The 21173-nt window shown below is 45.5% G+C and overlaps 1 protein-coding gene across 1 annotated transcript in view; it reads left to right on the top strand.

The window, feature by feature from the left end:
• The window catches only part of ASH1L (ASH1 like histone lysine methyltransferase), a 60212-nt gene that overhangs the window by 37148 nt on the left and 1891 nt on the right, over positions 1 to 21173 (top strand). The window contains exons 7-23 of the mRNA XM_086628283.1: positions 5889 to 5983; positions 8619 to 8692; positions 10190 to 10235; positions 10468 to 10576; positions 10958 to 11164; positions 12147 to 12293; positions 13263 to 13371; positions 13562 to 13723; positions 13921 to 14015; positions 14269 to 14426; positions 15415 to 15573; positions 16201 to 16255; positions 16352 to 16484; positions 17385 to 17633; positions 18071 to 18157; positions 18702 to 18792; positions 19201 to 19211. Of these exons, the coding sequence (XP_086484409.1) occupies positions 5889 to 5983; positions 8619 to 8692; positions 10190 to 10235; positions 10468 to 10576; positions 10958 to 11164; positions 12147 to 12293; positions 13263 to 13371; positions 13562 to 13723; positions 13921 to 14015; positions 14269 to 14426; positions 15415 to 15573; positions 16201 to 16255; positions 16352 to 16484; positions 17385 to 17633; positions 18071 to 18157; positions 18702 to 18792; positions 19201 to 19211 (1987 nt within the window). The remainder of the gene's footprint in view (positions 1 to 5888; positions 5984 to 8618; positions 8693 to 10189; positions 10236 to 10467; positions 10577 to 10957; positions 11165 to 12146; positions 12294 to 13262; positions 13372 to 13561; positions 13724 to 13920; positions 14016 to 14268; positions 14427 to 15414; positions 15574 to 16200; positions 16256 to 16351; positions 16485 to 17384; positions 17634 to 18070; positions 18158 to 18701; positions 18793 to 19200; positions 19212 to 21173) is intronic.

Genomic DNA, 21173 nt, shown 5'->3' with positions numbered 1-21173 from the left:
TAAAAGTCTTGGCACTCTGTTCATGGGTGCTGTACTCACTGGTTTTCTGTATTTCTGTTTGCATTGTTCAGTTGCAGACACTGCCTTAAAAACCATTTTCCTACTCTGTTGGATCTTTCTTCAATACTTGCTAGAGGTCATAGGAACATGGAAAGTAGCCAAACTTTTACTGAGGTTTACTTTTACAGCGTCCAGCCTCTCTCCAGATCAGTCTCATCCGACTGCTAAACAGCAGCACGGAAAATGTTTGTCGTGTCGTTGCCATTTTAATCGACAGATAAAAGAGAGAAATGTGCGTTATTTCTCTGCAACCACTTGAATTGTGTAATTTTCCTCCCCAGGATTTCACACAATTCACCTTGATCTAAGCTTTACTGAAACACAGTGAAGTAAGCTCAGACTGGTTCCTTGCAAATGAACTAAGAATAGAAGGAAGGATTTCTGGAGTCAGTCTCAGTTCTACCTCAATTTCTGACTGTAGTTTTGTAGACGGCGTTAGCTGATCTGACATTTACCTCCACGTGAATTTTCCAGAATCCTCAGCTTCCACTGGAAGTGTTAGATCTTTTACTGAAGAGAAGTTCAGTGTGTGGTTGCACAAGACTTTGTGCAGGAGTTGTTATCTATTTACCCAGCAGTGGCTTTTCTAGAGGAGTGCAAAGTCTAGTTCATCAAAGAAATTTCAGAATAATTAGTAAAATATTAATTAATTAAAATGTTGTATATTGTTTAGGGATGCATTATGTTTTTATAATGTATTATTTTTATCAATAATAATCATAGAATCATGGAATGGTTTGAATTGGAAGAGACCTTAAAGATCATCCATTTCCAGCCCCTCTGCCATGGGCAGGGACACCCTCCACCACACCAGCTTGCTCCAAGCCCCATCCAACCTGGCCTGGAACACTTCCAGGGATGGGGCAGCCACAGCTTCTCTGGGCAACCTGTGCCAGTGCCTCAGCACCCTCAGAGGGAAGAATTTCTTCCTTAGATCCCATCGAAATCTCCCCTCTTTTGGTCTAAATGCATTACCTCTTGTCCTGTCACTACACACCCTTGCAAAAAGTCCCTCTCCAGCTTTCTTGTAGCCCCTTTAGGTACTGGAAGGTCTCCCCGGAGCCTTCTCTTCTGCAGTCTGAACAGCCCCAACTCTCCCAGCCTGTCTCCAGAGCAGAGGTGCTCCAGCCCTCCCATCATCTCCGTGGCCTCCTCTGGCCCCGCTCCAGCAGCTCCGTGTCCTTCTGCTGTTGGGGCCCCCAGAGCTGAAGGCAGCACTGCAGGGGGGTCTCAGGAGAGCAGAGCAGAGGGGCAGAATCCCCTCCCTCGCCCTGCTGCCCACACTGCTTTGGGAGCAGCCCAGGGCATGGTTGGCTCTCTGGGCTGCCAGCACATGGTGCTGGCTCATGTTGAGCTTCTCATCAACCAAAACCCCCAAGTCTTTCTCCTCAGGAGAAGAATTCCTCTCTCAATCCATTCTCTGCCCAGCCTGTCCTTGTGCTTGGGATTCCCCTGACCCATGGGCAGGACCTTGCACTTTTACTGTGTGGCTATAAAAAACAGAGGTTTTTGTTCAAGATCATCTTGTTCCAACCCCCCTGCCATGGGCAGGGACACCTTCCACTAGATCAGGTTACTCAAAGCCTCATCCAGCCGGGCCTAGAACACCTCCAGGCATGGGGCAGCCACAATATGAGTCCTCATTGCAAAAGTGTAATCTATAGAATTTACTGTGATCAATCATCTGTCCGTAGCTGGTCAAAGACCATGGTTGCACAGACAGCGTTGTTTAGTGCAAGCCCGTTGCTTTTCTGGGACGTGGTGTTTCCATTGACAGGCACGTTGCTCCTACAGTGCCTCCGTTTTGCTGATGTTACTTTGTGGACCTGCAGGGTGACTCAGAGTAGGTAATTGAACATTTTAGAAGCAAACCTGTTGAAAAATCAGCCAGCTGAATTAAAGTGACAGTCTAAGATTGCAGTTCAGCAAACACTTGAAGTTGGCATGAGCTGATGTTGCACTAAGATGCAGTTTTACTTTCTCCTCACCTTTGTGGCTTGTTCCTGTCCCTGTGCTGTCCCTTCCTTTGTCCCATAATGATGACCAGAGCAACTGAACCAGTCTGGGGTAGCGATTCCGATGAAATCCAGCCTTCCACAGTCGGTTTCCTGGTGCAGTTAACCTTGCATTTGTAACAAGAGTTACGCCAGCAGAAGGTGGGGAGCATCACAGCCAGCTTATACCGACTTAAAATGTTTGTCAAACTGTGGTCTCAGAGAGAAAACTGGGCTCCACACTTCAAAAATGTAAATGTGTGTTCCAAGGAGAACTGATCCCAGCCAGCATGGTAAGGGTGGAGGGAGAAGACACTGGAAGCTGGAGAGGGGGAACAGAAAAGGAACACCGTATCAGAAAGAAAGGAAGGAGAGGGATGAAGAGAAATGGAGGAACGGGAGAGAAGGCTGTGGTTCTGGTCTGTTCCGTTCTTAATTTGCCTGAAGTTTTAGACTGACATTCTGAGACTAAGCCTGACATTCAGCCTTTCGGAGCGGTACAAAACGTTCCCATCTTCAGCGAAACAATCACTTTGCCATCGCTCTGTTACTGGGAGCTCGTGAAGAGGGGCCAGGTTAGTCTGTGGTTGGTAAGTGGACCGTTTACAAAATGGGTGTTTTAAGCTTGTCCCCACAGAAACGGAACCAAATTTCTCTGGGCAGTGGATTATAGAGGGGAAGCAGTTCTTACCTGGCCAGGCTTGTGTTTCAGTCCGTCACACAATCAGAAATGTCACCTCCCTCTCTGCTGAAAGCAGGCCAGCCTGAAACCTAGGTGTCATTTCTCTGGGGTTATTGGTGAGGTCTCACCTTATTCCAACAGGGTTGTTTGGAAAGGGGAGGGAGTGATCTTGGCTTTCTGGAGACATCTTTTGCTTTTCAGCTGCAATAATTACTACATCTGCTTGTTGAGGGAAGCATCTTAAAGAGCACGGTATGAAAATGAGCAGGTGCTTGTCCTTGATAGCAGTGCAGAGTCGGCCGATCCCAGGAGACTGCGAGGACAGTCGGTTTAGCCCTGGGAATACCTGCGGTCTGTGCTGTCTGGAGCGAGGTGTATCTAGCTAGTAAGTATTCCAGCTTCATTAAAAAATGGCACGAACAGAATGTGATCCAAGCAGCAGCAGCAAGGAAACCTGTTGTCATTCCCACAGTCCCGAGTGAGGCGAGTCGGGCAGACAGGGTGATGGTACCCAGCGTCAGCCCGGAGTCCAGGTGGGCAGAGCAGTCCATGGTGACGAGGTGGGCCAGGGTTAAGTGGGGAATTCAACCCGCAGGCCAGGATCAGGTCTAGTGGTGGTCACTGGGGCCAGATGCAGTCCAGCATTGCCAGGCAGGTCCGGGATCGAGCCAGGAAGCCAGTGCATGGCTCAGCCACCAGATCCATGGCTCCCTTGGCTGTGGCTGAGCTGGAGAGAGGTGCACCCACGTGGCAATCCTGGCAGGAGCTGGATACCCAGGACGTAAATGTTGATGAGTGTAAATGGATCTGCGGGGCCACGAGCAGAGTGTGGGTGGAAGCCCCCACTGAGGCTGGTCGGGGTCATAAAGGCACGTTGGTGGCACTCGGCGCCGCGACACCGAATTTAAGCTTCGGCGAGGCTATCGGCATGCCTTGGCAAAGTGCAAGGGAGAGGTCTTCTCGTAAAGATAGTAGCTGAACACCAAACCTGAACCTTTGTTGCCTTCCCAGAAACTCCAGCCTAAAATAGCTCCTTATCTTCCTACTGGGAATGTGTAGGCCTGTTAATACAGACCTTTTCTTGATAGTGGAGAGAGGCCTTTTTCGAGTCGTGAGGGTTTTTTTTGCGTGGTATTTATGTTTATAAAACTGTGTGTGTTGTTTCTATTGATTATTTTAGTATATTCCCTTTTTTCAGGGATAATTGTGCTTTATTTTGACATCTCAGCCTTTCCCTCTGAAGCCCTCAAAGCGTTGATGGCCTTTGTTCAGCTTACTGATTGTCGTAACAATTCTTCACATCTCTCACACTGCTCATCGCTGGGTTTGGAAGGAAACCAGTAGGTACTTCCCTTAGCGTTCCCTGGGACTGGCTCTGAGCTGGGTGTGTCTGCACTGCCTGGAGAAATTCATGTTATATTTTGTGTTTTTAGATAATTGCCTTCTGCCTTTCCTTTCCTTTCCACACTGGTTTCCTCCTTGCAGTTTATTTACCATAATTTGTTTTTCCATTGGCTTCCTTTACACTGAATTTGTGGGCGTTAAAGGATGCACATTTGGCTTCAATTAAGTCACCTTTCTATTGAATGTTTCTCCTTTTTTCTCTGCCTTTGGTTTAAGGATTTGCCTCTTGGAAATGGAGGTTCACACTTTGCCTTTTCAAAATACGTTTCCTTTTCCTCTTGATAAGAACTTGCTTTCCAGGTCTTGTAAGTAGTTACTTTATGGCCTGTCTTTGCAAGTGCAGTGCACCCTGAAATGATAGAAAGCAGAAGTTGGGTCTCGGGGTGTTTTTATTTTGTTTTTTTTGGGGGGAGGGTTGTGGTGTTTTTTTAATCTTCTCCAGAATATCGTTTTTGCCTGGTGGGCAAAGGAGCTGTCTGTTTGCCAAAGCACATGAAATTAATTCCTGCCATCAGTGAACAGAGGGTTGTATTATTTTAAAAATTATAGAAAAAAATCATAAAAAGCATAATCTGTATTGTTTGAGAATATGTTACTGCTTTTTGACTAGGCTGGCTGTGTGTCCACCCAGAGACATTAAGTGAAGTGCAAGTGCATCATAACAGCCCTGCTGCGGGCAGGGAGGTTTGCCAAAGTGCGCGCCGTGGTCGGCTCGCCAGAGCCCTCCTCCCAGCAGCCCGCCTGGCTTCTGTTGCACTGAGGTGGAGCAACTCGGGTACTTGCGAAGTAGGTACCAGAAACCCAGAAGGTGTTAGAAGAGTACGTGAACCGCAGATTATTGCCAGCCATCCGTTCTGTTTCTGACCTTCAGTAGTTATTTTCAGTTGTTGATATCTGTATCTCAAAATTTTTTTTGACTTGCGTTTTCCGTTCACTAGTTAAACTATCACATTTTTTGTTGACTCAGCTTTCAGCTTTATGAAAAAAAAATCTTAAAAATCTCTTAAAATCTTCAATAAACTATAATAAGCTTCAATATAATCTTAATCTTTGGTACATTTAACATTTAGAACTCTGTTCTGAGTGGTGCAGGGCTGCAGTACTGAATATTGTCACATCAGTTTTCTCTTTCCATACTGTCAGTAGCCAAAATGAGATGTTTATGGAAGACAGGTTACTGAGCTAGGTGGTTTGACACCTGCCTGACCCATATAACCATTCTTATTTCCTATTCCTATTTTTTCCTTCTAGAAAGGAGGCGTCTCGTGGCTTTTTTAACTCTGATTTCTATTGTTTTCCTGCTTTTCTTGATGAGCAGCCTTCTAAAGGAGTAGTGCCTGAACATCTGCTCTGAGCAAATTAGGGAAGCAGGCACTACATGGGTATGATGTGTCAAGTATCTAAGCAAGCAACATCAGACAGGATTAGTTGATCTTTTATTTTTGTAATCTCATTTCTTACTTACATATCACGTACTAGGAATTTAATGTTGATGGTGTCCCGTTAGGTGTTGCCTGAAATAGTAGTCGTGGAGAAAAATCAAATCATGAATGTTGAAATAGATGTGATACGTGTATTTGGTAAGCAACTTGAAAATAAATGTTTTTGGCCATCTCTGTTGTTATTCTCTTGCCTGATGTTCTAGGCGTTCGTGCCTTAATTAGAACAGAAGATGTGTTTTTTGCAAATGACAGGTGTTCTTCATTCTGATTTTTTTTTTATTTTTTGTTTGTCGCTGTCATCCACAGCCCGAAGAGCCGCCTCATACAATTAAAGAAGGAAAAGCTCGAGTACACTCCCGGGGAGCATGAGCATGGATTGTTTCCAGCCCCTATTCACGTCGGTGGGTACTTCACGTGTGTTCTAGTTGTTGGGAAACAAGTGTCGCGCTCAGGTGACATGGAAGTAGTCTCTTGGATGTCACAATCTCTCTGCCTCTCTCCCTTTTTGATTTTATCGCCTTGCCAGGTTAGTTATGTCTGTCATAACTTTGCTGAAGGTCATACTCATCTGTTGTGTTCTTCAGTGCAAAACTTTTAACTCGAGAGGCTTTTTTTTTTTTGCTACCTGAAATTTGTTCTCATTTTTTGTTTACCATAACAAAATACCAGTCTAGTTTAAAATCTGCTTTAACTGCCGTAATACTTTTTCTTAAATGCAGTAGTCTCCTTTTCAAACTAATGTTACAGTAGAATAGCCAGGGACAGTTACGACCCTTTGATAAATATCGCAAACAAAGCACGCAGTAATGAATTCCCCCTTGTCCCCATGCACACGGGTGTCTGTTATTTAAGCGTGGATAACAGTGTGGAAGAATGAGGAACTTGGCACGTGAGTTTTTATTACATCCCCATTTGGAGGTCTCAGGGAGAGCAGAGATGAGGTTTAGGGCTTCTCTTTGCCTTCTGCCGAAGGAAGCCGTAAGCTAAGGCTAGCGAGAGCATTTAGAACGTGTGGAGTTCCAGGATGCTGTTCACAAGTCCAGTCCAACGGACTGGGCTGCCCGGAGGGGATGGCAGGGAACTCCCAGACTAAAGTTTTTGCAGCTCATGTCGTTTGCCAGGACAAACCAAGATTGATTTATTTTTCAGGTCATTGTTTCAGCTCTTAAAATGCCGTGATTTCTTACTTCAAGTGCTGTCATGCAAAGAGAGCGCAGGAAATTCCACTTTGTTCCGTAGGAATGTTTGTCCCATCACATACAAAGGTTTAACTGGTTTGTCTGCTTTGGCGGAACGTTTTTGCTCCGTACACAGCTCTGACTTTCACAGAGAGGCAACAGCAGGCGAAGGGTTTGACAGATCCGTGCCAGTCAGTAACCCCAAAAGGTTCCAGAACCGAAGGTGTTAATGTCAATTCTCAGGAACGTGACCTTTCTCAGTCCCTTTTCGAATCGTGTTCCGTAACTGTCGTGCGACCGCACTGTCTGTCGGGACGCTGGGGTCCGGTTTGCGGTGCCGGGGTCCTGTTCCCTCTTCGTGCGCCCCGACCCCGCGTCGTTCGCGCCGGCAGACGCCAGCGGGCTCCGGCGCCGAGGACGGAGCCGGGTCAGGTACTCGGTGTCCGGGAGCTGGAGAGAGGTGTAACTGCCCAGCGGATCACGGGGTTTAGGACACTGCACTGGTGCCCGCTTGGCGAGGGCTGAGGGACCTTCCGTGCGCTCGGCACGGTGCCAGGGCACCTGAAAGAGCCTTTTGTTTCACCCGCTGAGGTCACAGAAGTGAAAGCAAATTCCCAGCAGATTTAGCTCTTTCCTGGAACCTGCTATAGATGAATAAAGCATTGAAAATGAGAAGGAATTTAGGAGTTAATTGTAAGGAAAACATTACAATTTTTATTTTCCAGTGGTGAGGGTATGCGTGTGAGTTTACATGAAACCGCGACTGTTGCTGGAAGAACGGAAAGGCACGGGGTAACGTTTGGAAAAGCTGGGAAAATCAGACATGTGACTGACATCCCCTCCTTAGTCACTCTTCTCTCTGCAGTTTTGTGTCACAATATTCCACCCAAATGATAAGAGAACGTTTTCATCTTGGCTGGAACTAGTGTAGCGCTTGTGTCAGACCTCAGCTCTTATGTTAAAGTAAGGAGTGGGACAGTTTCCTTCTGGGAAGAGGTTGGAATGACAGTAAATCTTAGAATAGAGACGAAATCTACAAGGCAGGTAGTAACTCCTGTCTAAAGTGAGTTTCAGTTACTGCCGAAAATATAGATTGTCTTGAAGTCTTTCCAAAACATTTAGGAATGTGTTTGCCAAGTCCAAATTTGTTCCTAAGTCTCTTTTGGTAAACATTGTAGGAACAGGCTTGGATGCTATTTTCAAAACTAATTTGGTTTCTCTGTGATTTACTGTCTTGCATGAATCATGCACAGGGATTTTTTTAATGCATGTTTGCTCTCTGTGCTGCATCACCGTGTTTGTGTGCGTGCAGAAAAGCTCAGGAGAAAGCGTTTCTGCAGATTTCTGCAGAAGTCAGATTTCTGCACCACAGGTACTGGTGTTGACTGCAAGGCCCAGAGCTGTGCTCCGTGGTGTTTGCTGGTGTCCCTGCAGTAGCAGGGGACACCCGTGGGGTTCAGGCACCTCTCCCAGGTGCACACCTGGTTCCTGGTGCTGCTTGTAAGAGTTTGGCTGTGACTGTTGGAGTTCGGTCGCATCCGTAACGTTCAGTCGTCGGGCAGAAGGCAGCTCCCCTCCGGCACCGACCTCGCCAGCGTCTCGGGCCGCGGACAGCAGCTCTCCTCGCCGCGGTGGAGGTCAGACCTGGCGACCACAGCGCAGGCTGCGAGGTGGCTGCACGGAGGGCTGTCCCTGTGCCTGCTGCTGCAGTCCTGGGAGGATTCTGCTCTCCTGCCTTTTCGACTGTGGGGCGTCGAGAGGCCCCGTCAGAGCTTGGCGGTGTGCCGGGAGCAGCCCTTTTTCCTCTTGGGGGTTTGGGAATATGAGTGTGTGCGACTTACAACCCTTTTTGTTTCAGGAAAGTATCTCAGACAAAAGAGAATTGACTTCCAGCTGCCTTACGACATCCTCTGGCAGTGGAAACACAATCAGGTACAAGATAAAAAGTTACGGGTTGCCAAGATTATGATCAGAAGTCTTAGAAAATAGCAGGATTCTTACGTGAAAGCTGTGTTTGTATGTCCTGTGTATTGATGAATATCCTTGCTGCTGCCACTGTGTGAGAGGGGGAGAAAAAAGATTTGCATATGTGTTTAATACGAATCATTTCCATTATTCCTTCTCTTGCAAAATAGCAATCCTGTGGGTTTCTGCTGAAAAAAGTGGTTAATTTTGCTGCAGACTTTTATTTTGGTAGCGTGCCGACTTTCTGCAATGATCTTGTTTTAGACACGCCTCGGGAGAATTCAGATGTACTGCCAGCAGCGCTGAGAAATTTCAGGCCTTATTTTTCTTGGATCAGTCCCAGCAGAGTGGAATTTATTTTTCACTTGCAAGCTGAAATTTTCGTACTGAGGAAAGGAGAGAAACTGTTGAGCAGTCGCGTTCTTTTTAAAGGGCTTTAAATATGTGCAAACCTAAAAATAGGAATATTTTTCCCTGAGAAGTTTCCACCGAGTGATTTAACACAGGATTTAAGGCTGGAGGGTAAATCTGTCCCCGCACTTCAGCATGGAAACGAGCAAGAGGAATTCCGGCTGTAGTGCCACCAAAATCCAACCTAAAGGAACGCTGGTGGTTGGCGTTGCAGCTGAGGACAGTTTCTTGCCCTCTGCTGAAGATGACTTCTGTCTGCCTGTTGTATCTATACAGTATGACAGAAATAATAAATAGGTGTGATCTATTTCCTCGACACTCGCCGTGTCTCCCGGGAATGTTACAAACCCTGCGGGAGCGGGTTGGTTTGCACAGAGGTGGTACAGTTTGAGCAGTGCCTGTCTGCCGTGTGTGCTACTGGGGGAGAGCTCTTATTGCAGTGAGTGCGTGGGAAATATGTAATACTTGGAAATTATTCCTTAAAGGAAAGGGTGGAATATATATGAATTTATGAAATGTGAGCTTTCCCTTTTCCCTCCGGTCACCTCCATCTGCAGAGGAAGTTTCTCTCGTTAGAAGATGAATCTGCATTTCTCTTGGCTCCTGCCTGTATTCATAGTTTTGATAAGCACCTTGCTTTTTCTTTTTCACTTTTTCAAGCGTTGGCACATGGTGATTCCACCAAAGATACTTTCTCCAAGGTAGATTTAAGTAATTATTCTTCTTGTCACTACTGAAAAGAAGAGCGTTGTTCAGAATGTCTGTCCTCATGATACCTGTTGCCCGTATTGCTCTGTTCAGATGGTATGAGAAGAATAAACAACATGTTAGAAGAAGTGCTCAGCTAACTTAGTAAGCCTCAGTTCTGTTTATTCAGGTCCTTTTTTGGACCTATTTACTGCTTAGTCTGAGCCTAAAGAGGAGAATGCAGACATATTATCTAGTAATGATTACGGAACTGTTACATATGTACAGAACGTAATTTCCCTGATTCTTTTGAATAGCAGATGTGCTTATGCAATGTTATTAAAATTTTCTTTCTCTTCCTTTTAGTTGTATAAAAAGCCAGATGTCCCACTTTATAAAAAAATCCGTTCTAGTAAGTAAAATCTTATTACTAAAACATGTTAACTCTGGAATTTTCACGTTGCACCCCTCCTTTCTGTCATGCTTTTCGTCCTACTGCAGACACTTCCACCTTCTTTTTTTGCTTTATGTAATTGGAATGAAAATACTGTAGATAACTAGTTATATTTTTTCACCTGGGAAGAATTCTTTTCCCTGTTTGGGTTTGGTTTTTTGTTTTTGTTTGGTTTGTTTTTTTTCTCCAGATGTCTATGTGGATGTCAAACCTCTTTCTGGCTATGAGGCCACTACCTGCAATTGTAAGAAACCAGATGATGACAACGGAAAGGGCTGTGTGGAGGACTGTCTTAACAGGTTAGAAATAGGTTGACTTAGATAAGAGAATTTCAATAAATGTAGTATTTCACATCAGCTGGTAATATTTTAAGAAGAGAGTTATGCTGGATGCAACCCCAGTAATAAAAGTGTTGTTACAGAGCATACAGGGTAACTTTCTGCGACACGTGTGCTCCCCAGCTCTTTCTTCAGAGCAGGATCCCACGAAAAGCTCCGTTTTGCTCTGAATAGCAGTGGGAGCCGGGCTGGGAACCCTGCTGCGAATTAGCCTTTGAAAACAAGAAGCATTTTAGTTCTTTCATAACTTGTCTTTAACAGAGGAATTATGTTTCTTTTCTTGTATGATAGATGTAAAAGTACGCTGTTCACCTTCCTTAAGTTCTTTGTTTTTTATTTCAGGATGATCTTTGCAGAGTGTTCACCAAACACCTGCCCTTGCGGTGAACAGTGTTGTAATCAGCGGATACAGAGGCACGAGTGGGTGCAGTGCCTGGAAAGGTTCCGGGCTGAGGAGAAAGGATGGGGTATTCGTACCAAAGAACCCCTGAAAGCAGGACAGTTTATCATTGAATATCTGGGCGAAGTTGTTAGTGAGCAAGAATTCAGGTAGAAACATTTATTTGCTGCTTTGGCATGGAAGGCTCAATAAATGACTTTAGCATCTATTGTCATTGCTGGGAAATCCTTAGACAGAAACAAAGGGGAGAGGAAGGGGAAAAAAGAATGTTCTTCTGGTCACAACCACCAGAAGGAAGGCTTAGAATTCAGCTTTTTTGATCAACTGATTTTTTCCTCAGTCAAATAGAGAGGAATGACTGTTGTTGGGATGCTTCATCTGCTCTGTAACTGCCAAATGCCCCGAGTGAATGCGGGTTTGATACGAGTACTGTGCAGGATTTGAACTGGGTGGGACAGAATTGAGGGGCAGGAAGGGAGATGAGCTTTTGCAGACAGGTGTGGGGAAAAAAAAGAGCAAGTGGGGGCATTAGTAACCGATGAAAGAAAAATGGTAGTCTTGTTAACCGCACAGCGTCGTAGGATAGTTGAGACTGGAGGACGTACCTGCCACTCCAAGAGCTCCATCAGAAGACAAATGCAATCTTCTCATGCAGAGATAACTGCTGACACAACTGACTCTTGTTGCTGTTGCTCTCTTGCTAAAAAGAGCTGGCTGTAATCCATGGATGCAATTCCAGAAATTGTGTCCGGTCCCAGATAATGAAATGGAGAGGCTGGTTGTTGTACACATGCATACATATACACCCCAAAGAATGTATACTTGCATTTTCTCTTCCATACACAGGTTATCAACATGAAATGTGTACAAATAATCCGCAGAACCCAAAAGGGAGCATTCCAGAAGAGCAAATTTCTAAATTCTAATCCAAGCTCTGTCAGTGGCCTTGACTTATAAAAATAGGTATAAGAATGGTTTTCCTCCATCTCTAGGTGTACGATTCTATAAAATATAAAAGATTATGATTGCTTTTTCTTCAAAGTCCTCTCTCAGAATTCTTGAATGCACTATTGCTGTGTACTTTGCAGCAACAAGCAGAACCACAACTAACTTTCCCGTGTTGCTTCCTAGGAACCGGATGATCGAGCAGTACCACAATCACAGTGATCATTACTGCCTGAACTTGGACAGTGGCATGGTGATCGATAGTTACCGTATGGGCAACGAGGCTCGTTTCATCAACCACAGCTGTAATCCGAACTGTGAGATGCAGAAATGGTAAGAAAAACGTGTTCTCTTTACGGGAATACTGGTATACCAGTGGCTAAGGTGTAGGTAACCAGATCATCTAAGAGGATTTGATCTAAAAATAGGGAGGGGAATCAAGCTGAAGAGCGTAAATAGTATTTACTGTCGCACTTGTCTTGCACACAAGCAGTAATACAATGTTTGCGAGGGTTGGGCGTTTTGCAGACAGGATTTACATTTTCTGGCAAGGCAAATCCAACATTGTTTGTCATGGTGTTAACCTGCTACCGGTTTTGAAGCCTAGGTAATGCCGTAAAATAACCTGTGTGTATAGGTTCTTTCCTTCTAGCAATTCAAATATTTCTTTAAAGCAGGCAAACAGGAAAGCAGTGTGATTTTGGCACACTCTGTGTCGTGTCAGTACGATGTTACCAGAAGCAATCCAGTGCCAGACTAGTAGGAAGTGCTTCCGAGAAATTTTTAATGAATAACTTCCCGTGAAATAGCAGATGGTTGTAACAGGAATCAGCAGTGCTGGCAGTACAGCAGGCAGCTTGTGATTCTCAGATACTTCTAGTGCATTTAAGCAATAGTAATCAAATTTTAAATTTTAAAATCCAACACAAAAAATAAGTGAAGGAATTGGAGAGGCAATTAATTATAGTGTGTTTTGTGACATGAGGTGTGACGTTCAGTGTAAGCTGTTGACTTAGGATGAGGGTTTGAATCCTGGCGGTCGGTGAGCAGATCTGCCATGATAACCAGTATGGTTTGTAGCTTCCCTGTTGGAACCACAGCTTCCTACTCCTTGTAAATATGGTGTTCACTTTTGTGGCTTTCAGAGTTTATTGTAAGAGAGTAGCAAGGGAGCAAATGAAGAACAAGCATAATCCAAGGCACAGCACAAGTGTTGCTTCCTGTCTCTAACGCTTCCGCTGTGCGGACAAAGACAATTTTCTGTTTCATTATTGGGAATGTTGTATTGTATTTTCCCTGCAGGTCTGTTAATGGTGTGTACCGGATTGGACTGTATGCCCTTAAAGACATGCCTGCTGGTACTGAATTGACCTACGACTACAACTTTCATTCATTTAATGTTGAAAAACAGGTAAGGATCACTGTGCAAGACCTTGAAAAAACTCACCAAGGACAAACAGTTCTGTAAAGCTGAAGGTCGGTTAACAAAACCAGTTGTGTTTTATTTGACAGACCAGGTTCTTTATAATATTGAGAGATACTCTGAATGTTTGGGGGTTTATTTAAAATAATTTGTCTTTTTTTTTTTTCTCCCCCCAAAGCAACTGTGCAAATGTGGTTTTGACAAATGCAGAGGAATAATTGGGGGTAAAAGTCAGCGAATGAATGGACTTCCAAGCAAAAGCAATCAGCCCGTGAGCACCCACAGAAGGCCTGGACGGTCGAAAGAGAAAAGGAAGTCAAAGCACAAACTAAAGAAGAGAGTAAGTAATAAAGGCAGCTTTTTTCGTGGATAAAGGTTAATGGGAAATCAGTTTGTGCCATCAGACCAAAAAGCTGTGTGTTTGTATATTTTAAACTTGAGAGAAATACTGCAGGTTCTGTCTCAGGAACTACTTTTACTACTTTGCTAAGTTCTTGGCCCAGTTTTTCCTGTCTATCAGAATGATCTGTTTTCCAGAGGGGCCACATGCCAGAGGAACCCAGTGAAAGTGTGAACGCACCAACGAGGCTGACACCACAGCTTCAGATGAAGCCCATGTCTAACAGAGAAAGGTCAGGAATGATTTCAGTGGATTTTTCATCAGAAATGGAGTGTTGTGCAAATGTTCAAATTATTTTTTTCTATAATGTAGGGCATCGTGAAATGTCTGAGCAAGCAGTTCTTGGTTCTCCTTTAACCAGCTAGGGCGGAATTCCTCTCCACTGACATCAGAAGCGTACCTCTGAATATCTGTCTTTTTCCCACATTGAGGAATTAATTTTACAGGAAGAAGGTGTTTCTTGAATGCTTTTCTAATTTCTGTAGGAATTTTGTGCTAAAACACCACGTGTTTTTGGTACGAAACTGGGAGAAGATCCGACAAAAGCAAGAGGAGGTGAAGCATGTCAGTGACAATATCCATACGACATCGCTGTACAGCCGCTGGAACGGAATCTGCCGGGATGACGGCAACATTAAATCTGGTGAGGCCAACACAAGTTCCTCAGGTTCCTGCTTTGAGAACCTATGTGACATGCTCATGAGGAGTTTAAGCTCTGTGTGTAAATCAAACGTAGAGTTACTGGAAGACTCGTGTACCTTTTATCATGCACACAGGGAATGCTCCACAGGTAACAACATGTGTGTGTGTGTGCCCGTGTCTTTACGTAGCAGGGCAAGACAGGAGCTCTTTCACTGTTTCGGTGTGGTTTTTGCATTATGGGATTCTGCAGAGGAGATGCTATTTTCTTAAGAAGGACAAGTTTGTACCATATAAACCATTTGTCTGGTTACTGGATTTGTTTGTGTTCCTCCAGCAGCCCTGATGTCTCTCGGGTCCTGGTAGAAGTTGTCATGTCTCACGTTTCATCACGAGAGGTTTAGCAGAGGAGGAGGAGGATTATATTTAGCATTTTCCATGGTTGGACCCTTACAGAGAAGGGCTGTTTTCTGCTTTCTGTATCCCTAGACCAGAAACAGTTCCGCTGACTTCGAAAACTGTCATTTATCCTCATAATTTGATGGATTTCAGGCCTTTAGAGAACAAAGCTTTTTGGCATGCAGTCACTTATGGGAATGGGACAAAATATGACTGTAAGAAAAAAATTTATTAATCCCACTCCAAAAATAGCACTGTATTCATAGGACCATAATCTTCACAACCGTGCAGGATTTGGTCCCCGGTGTCAGGCACATGAGAAGATGGGAAGTGAGTATTTTGGGAGAATTCAGTGACATGCTGTATTTGCTCCAGCGACATAAAATACTTTGATAACCAGCCTAAGCGCTGAGATAAGCTGTGAGCAGTGAGAGCTGGCTTGGGAATATGAAACTGAAGCCTTTTACTGTTATAGTAGCTTAGCAAACATGTTCATTTTAATAATTGGTGGTGGAGTTGTTGGATCAGAAAAGATGTTGCAATTTGATCTTTTATTTTTTGTTTAGAGGCAGTTCTTTTTTGCCCTCTTTCAGATGTTTTCATGACCCAGTTTTCAGCCCTTCAGACCTCCCGCTCTGTGCGAACACGACGCTTGGCTGCAGCTGAAGAGAATATTGAAGTGGCTCGTGCTGCCCGCCTGGCACAGATCTTCAAGGAAATATGTGATAGCATCATAGCCTATAAAGGTGAAGGTGACACTCCTAAAAAAGTCTCCATGGAGACGTTTTCAGCCTCTGGAACAATGGATTCTCTGAATAGAAAATACTAGAGAGAAAAAAAGAGTTGATTTCAAGACATTAAATAACCTTCTCCCCCCCCTCCCCGTTTCTGCTACCAGTAATCAATTATCCTCAGCCCCTTCCTCTGCCACCAGAATCTGCAGAACTTGCTGTACTTTCAGATTGATTTTTCAGCAAAATGGTACGATTGCCAGGATTGCAAGGACACCATCCTTCCTTCTGATACACGTAGTCCGATTACAGCAGCCAGGTTCTACAAAGGCAAAGGCGTTTTGATTCCCTGTGCCTCAGATAGTAGAAGAGCCTTTTTTAAACCTAGATGGAATGTTGTTAGTTACTTGTATTTTTAAGTTTTACTCAAGTAAGTGATAGAATCACAGAATGGTTTGGGTTGGAAAGGACCTTCAGGATCATCCAGTTCCAACCCCCTGCCATGGGCAGGGACACCCTCCACTACACCAGGTTGCTCCAAGCCCCATCCAGCCTGGCCTGGAACACTGCCAGGGATGGGGCAGCCACAGCTTTTCTGGGCAACCTATTAAATATTAAATGTTGCTAAACTGTGTGTTCCTGTTACAGATTCCTCCAGGCAGGCTCTTGCAGCTCCCCTCCTGAACCTACCCCCAAAGAAAAAGTAAGTACTTGTTTCTCAGAGCAGCCCGTAGCTCTGTGGATTTGCACGGCTTTGAAATGCCAGTGAGAATGACATCGTGCACACATTGCCTTTCAGAAACGCAGACTATTATGAAAAGATCTCTGACCCACTGGACCTTGCCACAATTGAGAAACAGATCTTGACTGGTTATTATAAAACTGTGGAAGCTTTTGATGGGGACATGCTGAAGGTCTTCCGGAATGCAGAGGTGAGGCTCTCTCTGGCCCGAAAGCTGTTGCATAGACAGTGCAGATATAGAATCAGAGAATCATGGAATGGTTTGAGTTGGAAGGGACCTTCAGGACCATCCAGTTCCAACCCCCCTGCCATGGGCAGGGACACCCTCCACTACACCAGGTTGCCCAAAGCCTCATCCAACCTGGCCTGGAACACTGCCAGGGATGGGGCAGCCACAGCTTCTCTGGGCACCCTGTGCCAGTGCCTCAGCACCCTCAGAGTGAAAAGTTTCTTCCTTATATCCAATCTAAATCTCCCCTCTTTCAGTTTAAATCCATTGCCCCGTGTCCTGTCACTACACACCCTTGTAAAAAGCCCCTCTCCAGCTTTCCTGTAGCCCCCTTTAGGTACTGGAAGGCTGCTATAAGATCACCCCGGAGCCTTCTCTTCTCCAGGCTGAACAGCCCCAACTCTCTCAGCCTGTCTCCAGAGCAGAGGTGCTCACGTATATATGCCAGTTTGATGCTCCTGCCGACTTACAGGAATAAGAAAACTAGTTTAGAGAAAGAGAACTTGTGCTGATCCATTTCTGATGAACAGGCGCTGATGGCAGTTCATGTGCTTCAGCCTTACTCGTGCACTTTTTGGCTGCCTTAGGTCAGACAAGCAGCAGGTCAGGAACGTGCATGGATAGCTGACCTAACCCAATGTCCGCACCTTTTGGGAGAGGTGCCTTGTTTGCCAGTGTCATGTGTAAAACACATGGACCCGCTGTTGGGAATGAGGAAGGAGATGGGCAGGTGTACGCCACATTGGTGGGTGCAGCTTTAGTGAAGGCACTTCTGAGGCTGCGTGCGGACAGCGGGAATGCAGCAAAAGCATGGAACCTGAAAAAAAAACGTGTTGGTTTCTTGGTTTTGTTTTTATTCAGAAATATTACGGCAGAAAATCTCCAACTGGGCGTGATGTGTGTCGGCTACGGAAGGCGTATTACAACGCTCGCCACGAGGCGTCAGCGCAGATTGATGAAATTGTGGGAGAAACAGCGAGTGAAGCCGACAGCAGTGAGACATCAGTCTGTGAAAAAGAAAACGGGCATGAGAAGGACGAGGACGTGATCCGCTGCATTTGTGGCCTTTACAAAGATGAAGGACTCATGATCCAGTGTGAAAAGTGCATGGTGAGGCGGGGGGAACACGAAGTGGAGCCTGGGGCTCTTTTTCTGTTCTCCATAACCAGTAGAACTTTTACCAGCTGTTTGTATGGAGCTAGTAGCATTAATTACCTCTTCAGACCTTCATTTCCTTTCCAAAAGCATTGAAAGATTCTGTTTTCGCAAAGGAAATGCAACGTGCTTCTGTATAGAGGAGCTAGCACTTTTCTGAATCTGCCAGCAAGTCCTGCCTTTACGAAAGAATTACTTTCCACAATTTTGGGCTTTTACACAAATGTTTGCATGGGGGTCTTGTCTGTCTTCATGTGAAATAGTTCAAAGAAAATCTTGAATTTCCTTTGGGAAGCTCGTGTTCTTGCTTTCCTTAATACTGTTGAGAAAATGCGATTTGTAAACAGAAGCTCTCACAGGGATTTCTGATGGGGTTGGGTCTGGTTTTCCAGGTCTGGCAGCACTGTGACTGTATGGGCGTGAATTCTGACGTTGAACACTACTTGTGTGAGCAGTGTGAGCCTCGATCTGTGAACAGGGTAAGAAAAAAGTTTTCTCTTAATTACTATGATTATAAACTAAAGCAGCTCTTGCATTTATATTTATTGAGATTTATTGGGATTCTCACTTTCTCAGCGTTGCTTCCTTTGTTTAGGTTTAATCACATTAAATGTCAATTCTTCTCCGCTTCTGCGTATTTCATAGAATCACAGAATGGTTTGGGTTGGAAGGGACCTCAAAGATCATCCAGTTCCAACCCCCCTGCCATGGGCAGGGACACCCTCCACTACACCAGGTTGCCCAAAGCCTCATCCAACCTGGCCTTGAACACTGCCAGGGATGGGGCAGCCACAGCTTCTCTGGGCAACCTGCTCCAGTGCCTTCACCACCCTCACAGTGAAAAATTTCTTCCTTAGATCTAATCGAAATCTGCCCTCTTTCAGTTTGAATCCATTGCTCCTTGTCCTATCACTACACACCCTTGTAAAAAGTATGATTATTTCCAAAGGATATCAGCCATGGTTTTGCTCTGATTATGGTGAACATCTCAGAATTTCCTTCCTTTTTGCTTTTCTCACCCAGGAGGTTCCCATGATTCCTCGTCCCCATTACGCCCAGCCTGGCTGTGTTTATTATATATGTTTATTACGGGATGATCTGCTGCTGCGCCAAGGTATGTGCTCACTGATTCCATCAGATAAGGGTGTAGAGATTTCTGCCATCACCCTGTTTGAAACTCTTTTATCTTTTTACAAGGAGAAAGCTGCACTCCTTGCTGTTATGGGAGTGACATGCAGTAGGAGTTCTCACAGGCTGGTCGGTGAAGAAACATCTCTTACCTTTAGCACAGAGAGGGAAGGTGCTGAGCCAGCTGCTGGTAGTTAACATTTAGAAGTAAAGGCAAAGGAGGCTCTAGTGTTCTAGTGTAGAATAGTCATTAAAACATCCAACTTCTTGCTCATTTGTTCCCTGAAGTGTATCTTTCTAAATGTTCCTTCAAAACCCTGAGTCTTTCAGAGGCAGCTACACAGCCACCTAATTCAGTTCACTGATTATTAGGTTTTTTAACTTCATTCTGCAGATACATACAAGGTTAGAAAGAAGCCTGTGTAATTATTAAGAGAACTGCTCTTGAAGGAGTAAAACTAGTTGGTATGTTTGCTGGAGGGGAGTAGGAGAGTCTTCAGGAAAGTGGAGAGTTAAAAAAAAAAAGAAAAGGTCAAAGAACAGTGTATTCTTTATCCCCTCTGCAGGATTCTAGAACTTGCATTGTGTTCCTTTCTCATTGTCGCTCTGCACTGTCTGTCCTACCTAGAGTTCAGCCATTTGGTTTTCTCGTTTCTTGTTCTTTGCTGGGTTCCTTGCTGGAGAGTAACTCGCTTTCTAGGGTTGTATCAAAACTTCCTTTTATGTTTTCTGTTAAAACAGTGTATGTTTTAGCTGGGTTTGTGGCATCTTCCAGTCATTTGTAGCATTAAGGCAATTTTTGTCGTGACACATTATATTTCACTCACATATCTCTGATCTTGGTGACTTTAAATAGAGAAATGTTAGTCCTTACGTGACCAAACTCCGTGTACCATCAGCAGAGGACGAAGGAGACCAAACTGCCACTGTTTAGGCACCAAATGCCTCTGCAGATACAGGGAATAGATTAAGCAAGATGTATGCCCAGAAGGTGCTAGAAAGGAGTACACAGCTACAGTAGAAAAAGGGAGCATCCGTGGATTCATTGCTGGTCTCAGGTTCTCCACCCAAAGTTCCGAGGCACGACACCTGCCTGTAGAAGTTGTTGTGATGCAGGTGCACAGGAGACAGTAGAAAAAACAGTTTTTTACTCCCTCTGGATTTTAAAAGGCCGTGTAATAGACAGCTGCCAAGGCCAAAGAGACCATGGTGCCCTTCAGCCCTACAGTCACTCTATGCACGGATGTCGTGGTTTTTGGACTGAGGGTCGAGACAAGAACCGAGCGGGAGCACCCACCAAGCATGGTCTCGGGCAAAACATGACTCAGGCTTTCTTCATAAAAACAAAACAATTTATTAACAGTTACTAAACAAAAGACAAAAGGGAACGAAACCGGTTACTTGAGAGGAGAAAGAGAAAACAAGGCCCGATCTTAAAACAACACCTCCCCACCCCCTATTTTCCTTTCGTTCCTGGCTCTGTCTTCCCCCCAGCGGCGCAGGGAGACAGGGAATGGGGAGTGCAGGTCAGTTCATCCATGTTGTTCACTGCCGCTCCTTTCTTAAAGGAGGAGGAGTCTTTACACCATTTTTCCCTTGCTTCGGTGGATCCCCTACTCACAAAGAAAAAGTCCCCAAACTTTTCCAAAGTAAGTCCTGCCCGCAGGATTGCAATCCTCCCCATGGATCGCACCAGTTCGGGCTTTACCAGTCTCGGCCTCTTAGGGAGCTGCTGCCACTCGCGTCGGCGTGGGTCGTCCCACGGTCTCCAGATGCCTCCACGACCTCGTCGTGCATTCCATGCCCCATTATCAACAGTACCTGGTCGCGCATCCCCTGCTCCACGACCTCTCCTGGGCTCAGGCATCTCCTTCCCGACGTGGGTTTCTCCACGGGCCACGAGTGGGTCGCTGCTCCGCCGAGTACACCCTGGCTGCAGGGGGCCGCCTGCCATCTCACACCGATTGCAAGGGAAACCTCAGCTCCAGCACACCTCCTCCTGCTCCATCTTTGCTGACCCGGTCGTTGTGGTTGTCTTCTCTTAGCTCTTAATCCTCTCTGGGGGAGCTCGGCCCGGTGGGCACCCCGGGAGTGGGGCGCTTACCGAGTCCCCCATGCGGCTCCCCCGGCGCCATCTTGAGCACATGGCGCCGGCCCGGGCCGAGCAGCCGCCCGGCCGGGAGCCGGGAGCGAGGGCAGCGCCCTCCTGCTCTCTCCTCGCTCCTGAGCAAAAAGCCCCTTTCCCGCCCCTTTGTCCCAACTTAAATAGGGCAATTCCAGAGGCGCCAATTTGGCTCAACCTCCCCGGGGGGGATGGGACTCAGATCTGGTGGCACAGGGAGCAAATCCCCGCCCCTGCCACCAGAA

The sequence above is a fragment of the Tauraco erythrolophus genome, chromosome 30 (assembly GCF_009769465.1).
Source record: "Tauraco erythrolophus isolate bTauEry1 chromosome 30, bTauEry1.pri, whole genome shotgun sequence".
In the NCBI taxonomy this organism is placed as follows: Eukaryota; Metazoa; Chordata; class Aves; order Musophagiformes; family Musophagidae; genus Tauraco; species Tauraco erythrolophus.
The sequence above is the reverse complement of the archived record's forward strand: the minus strand, read 5'-3'. Positions and strand labels throughout refer to the sequence as shown.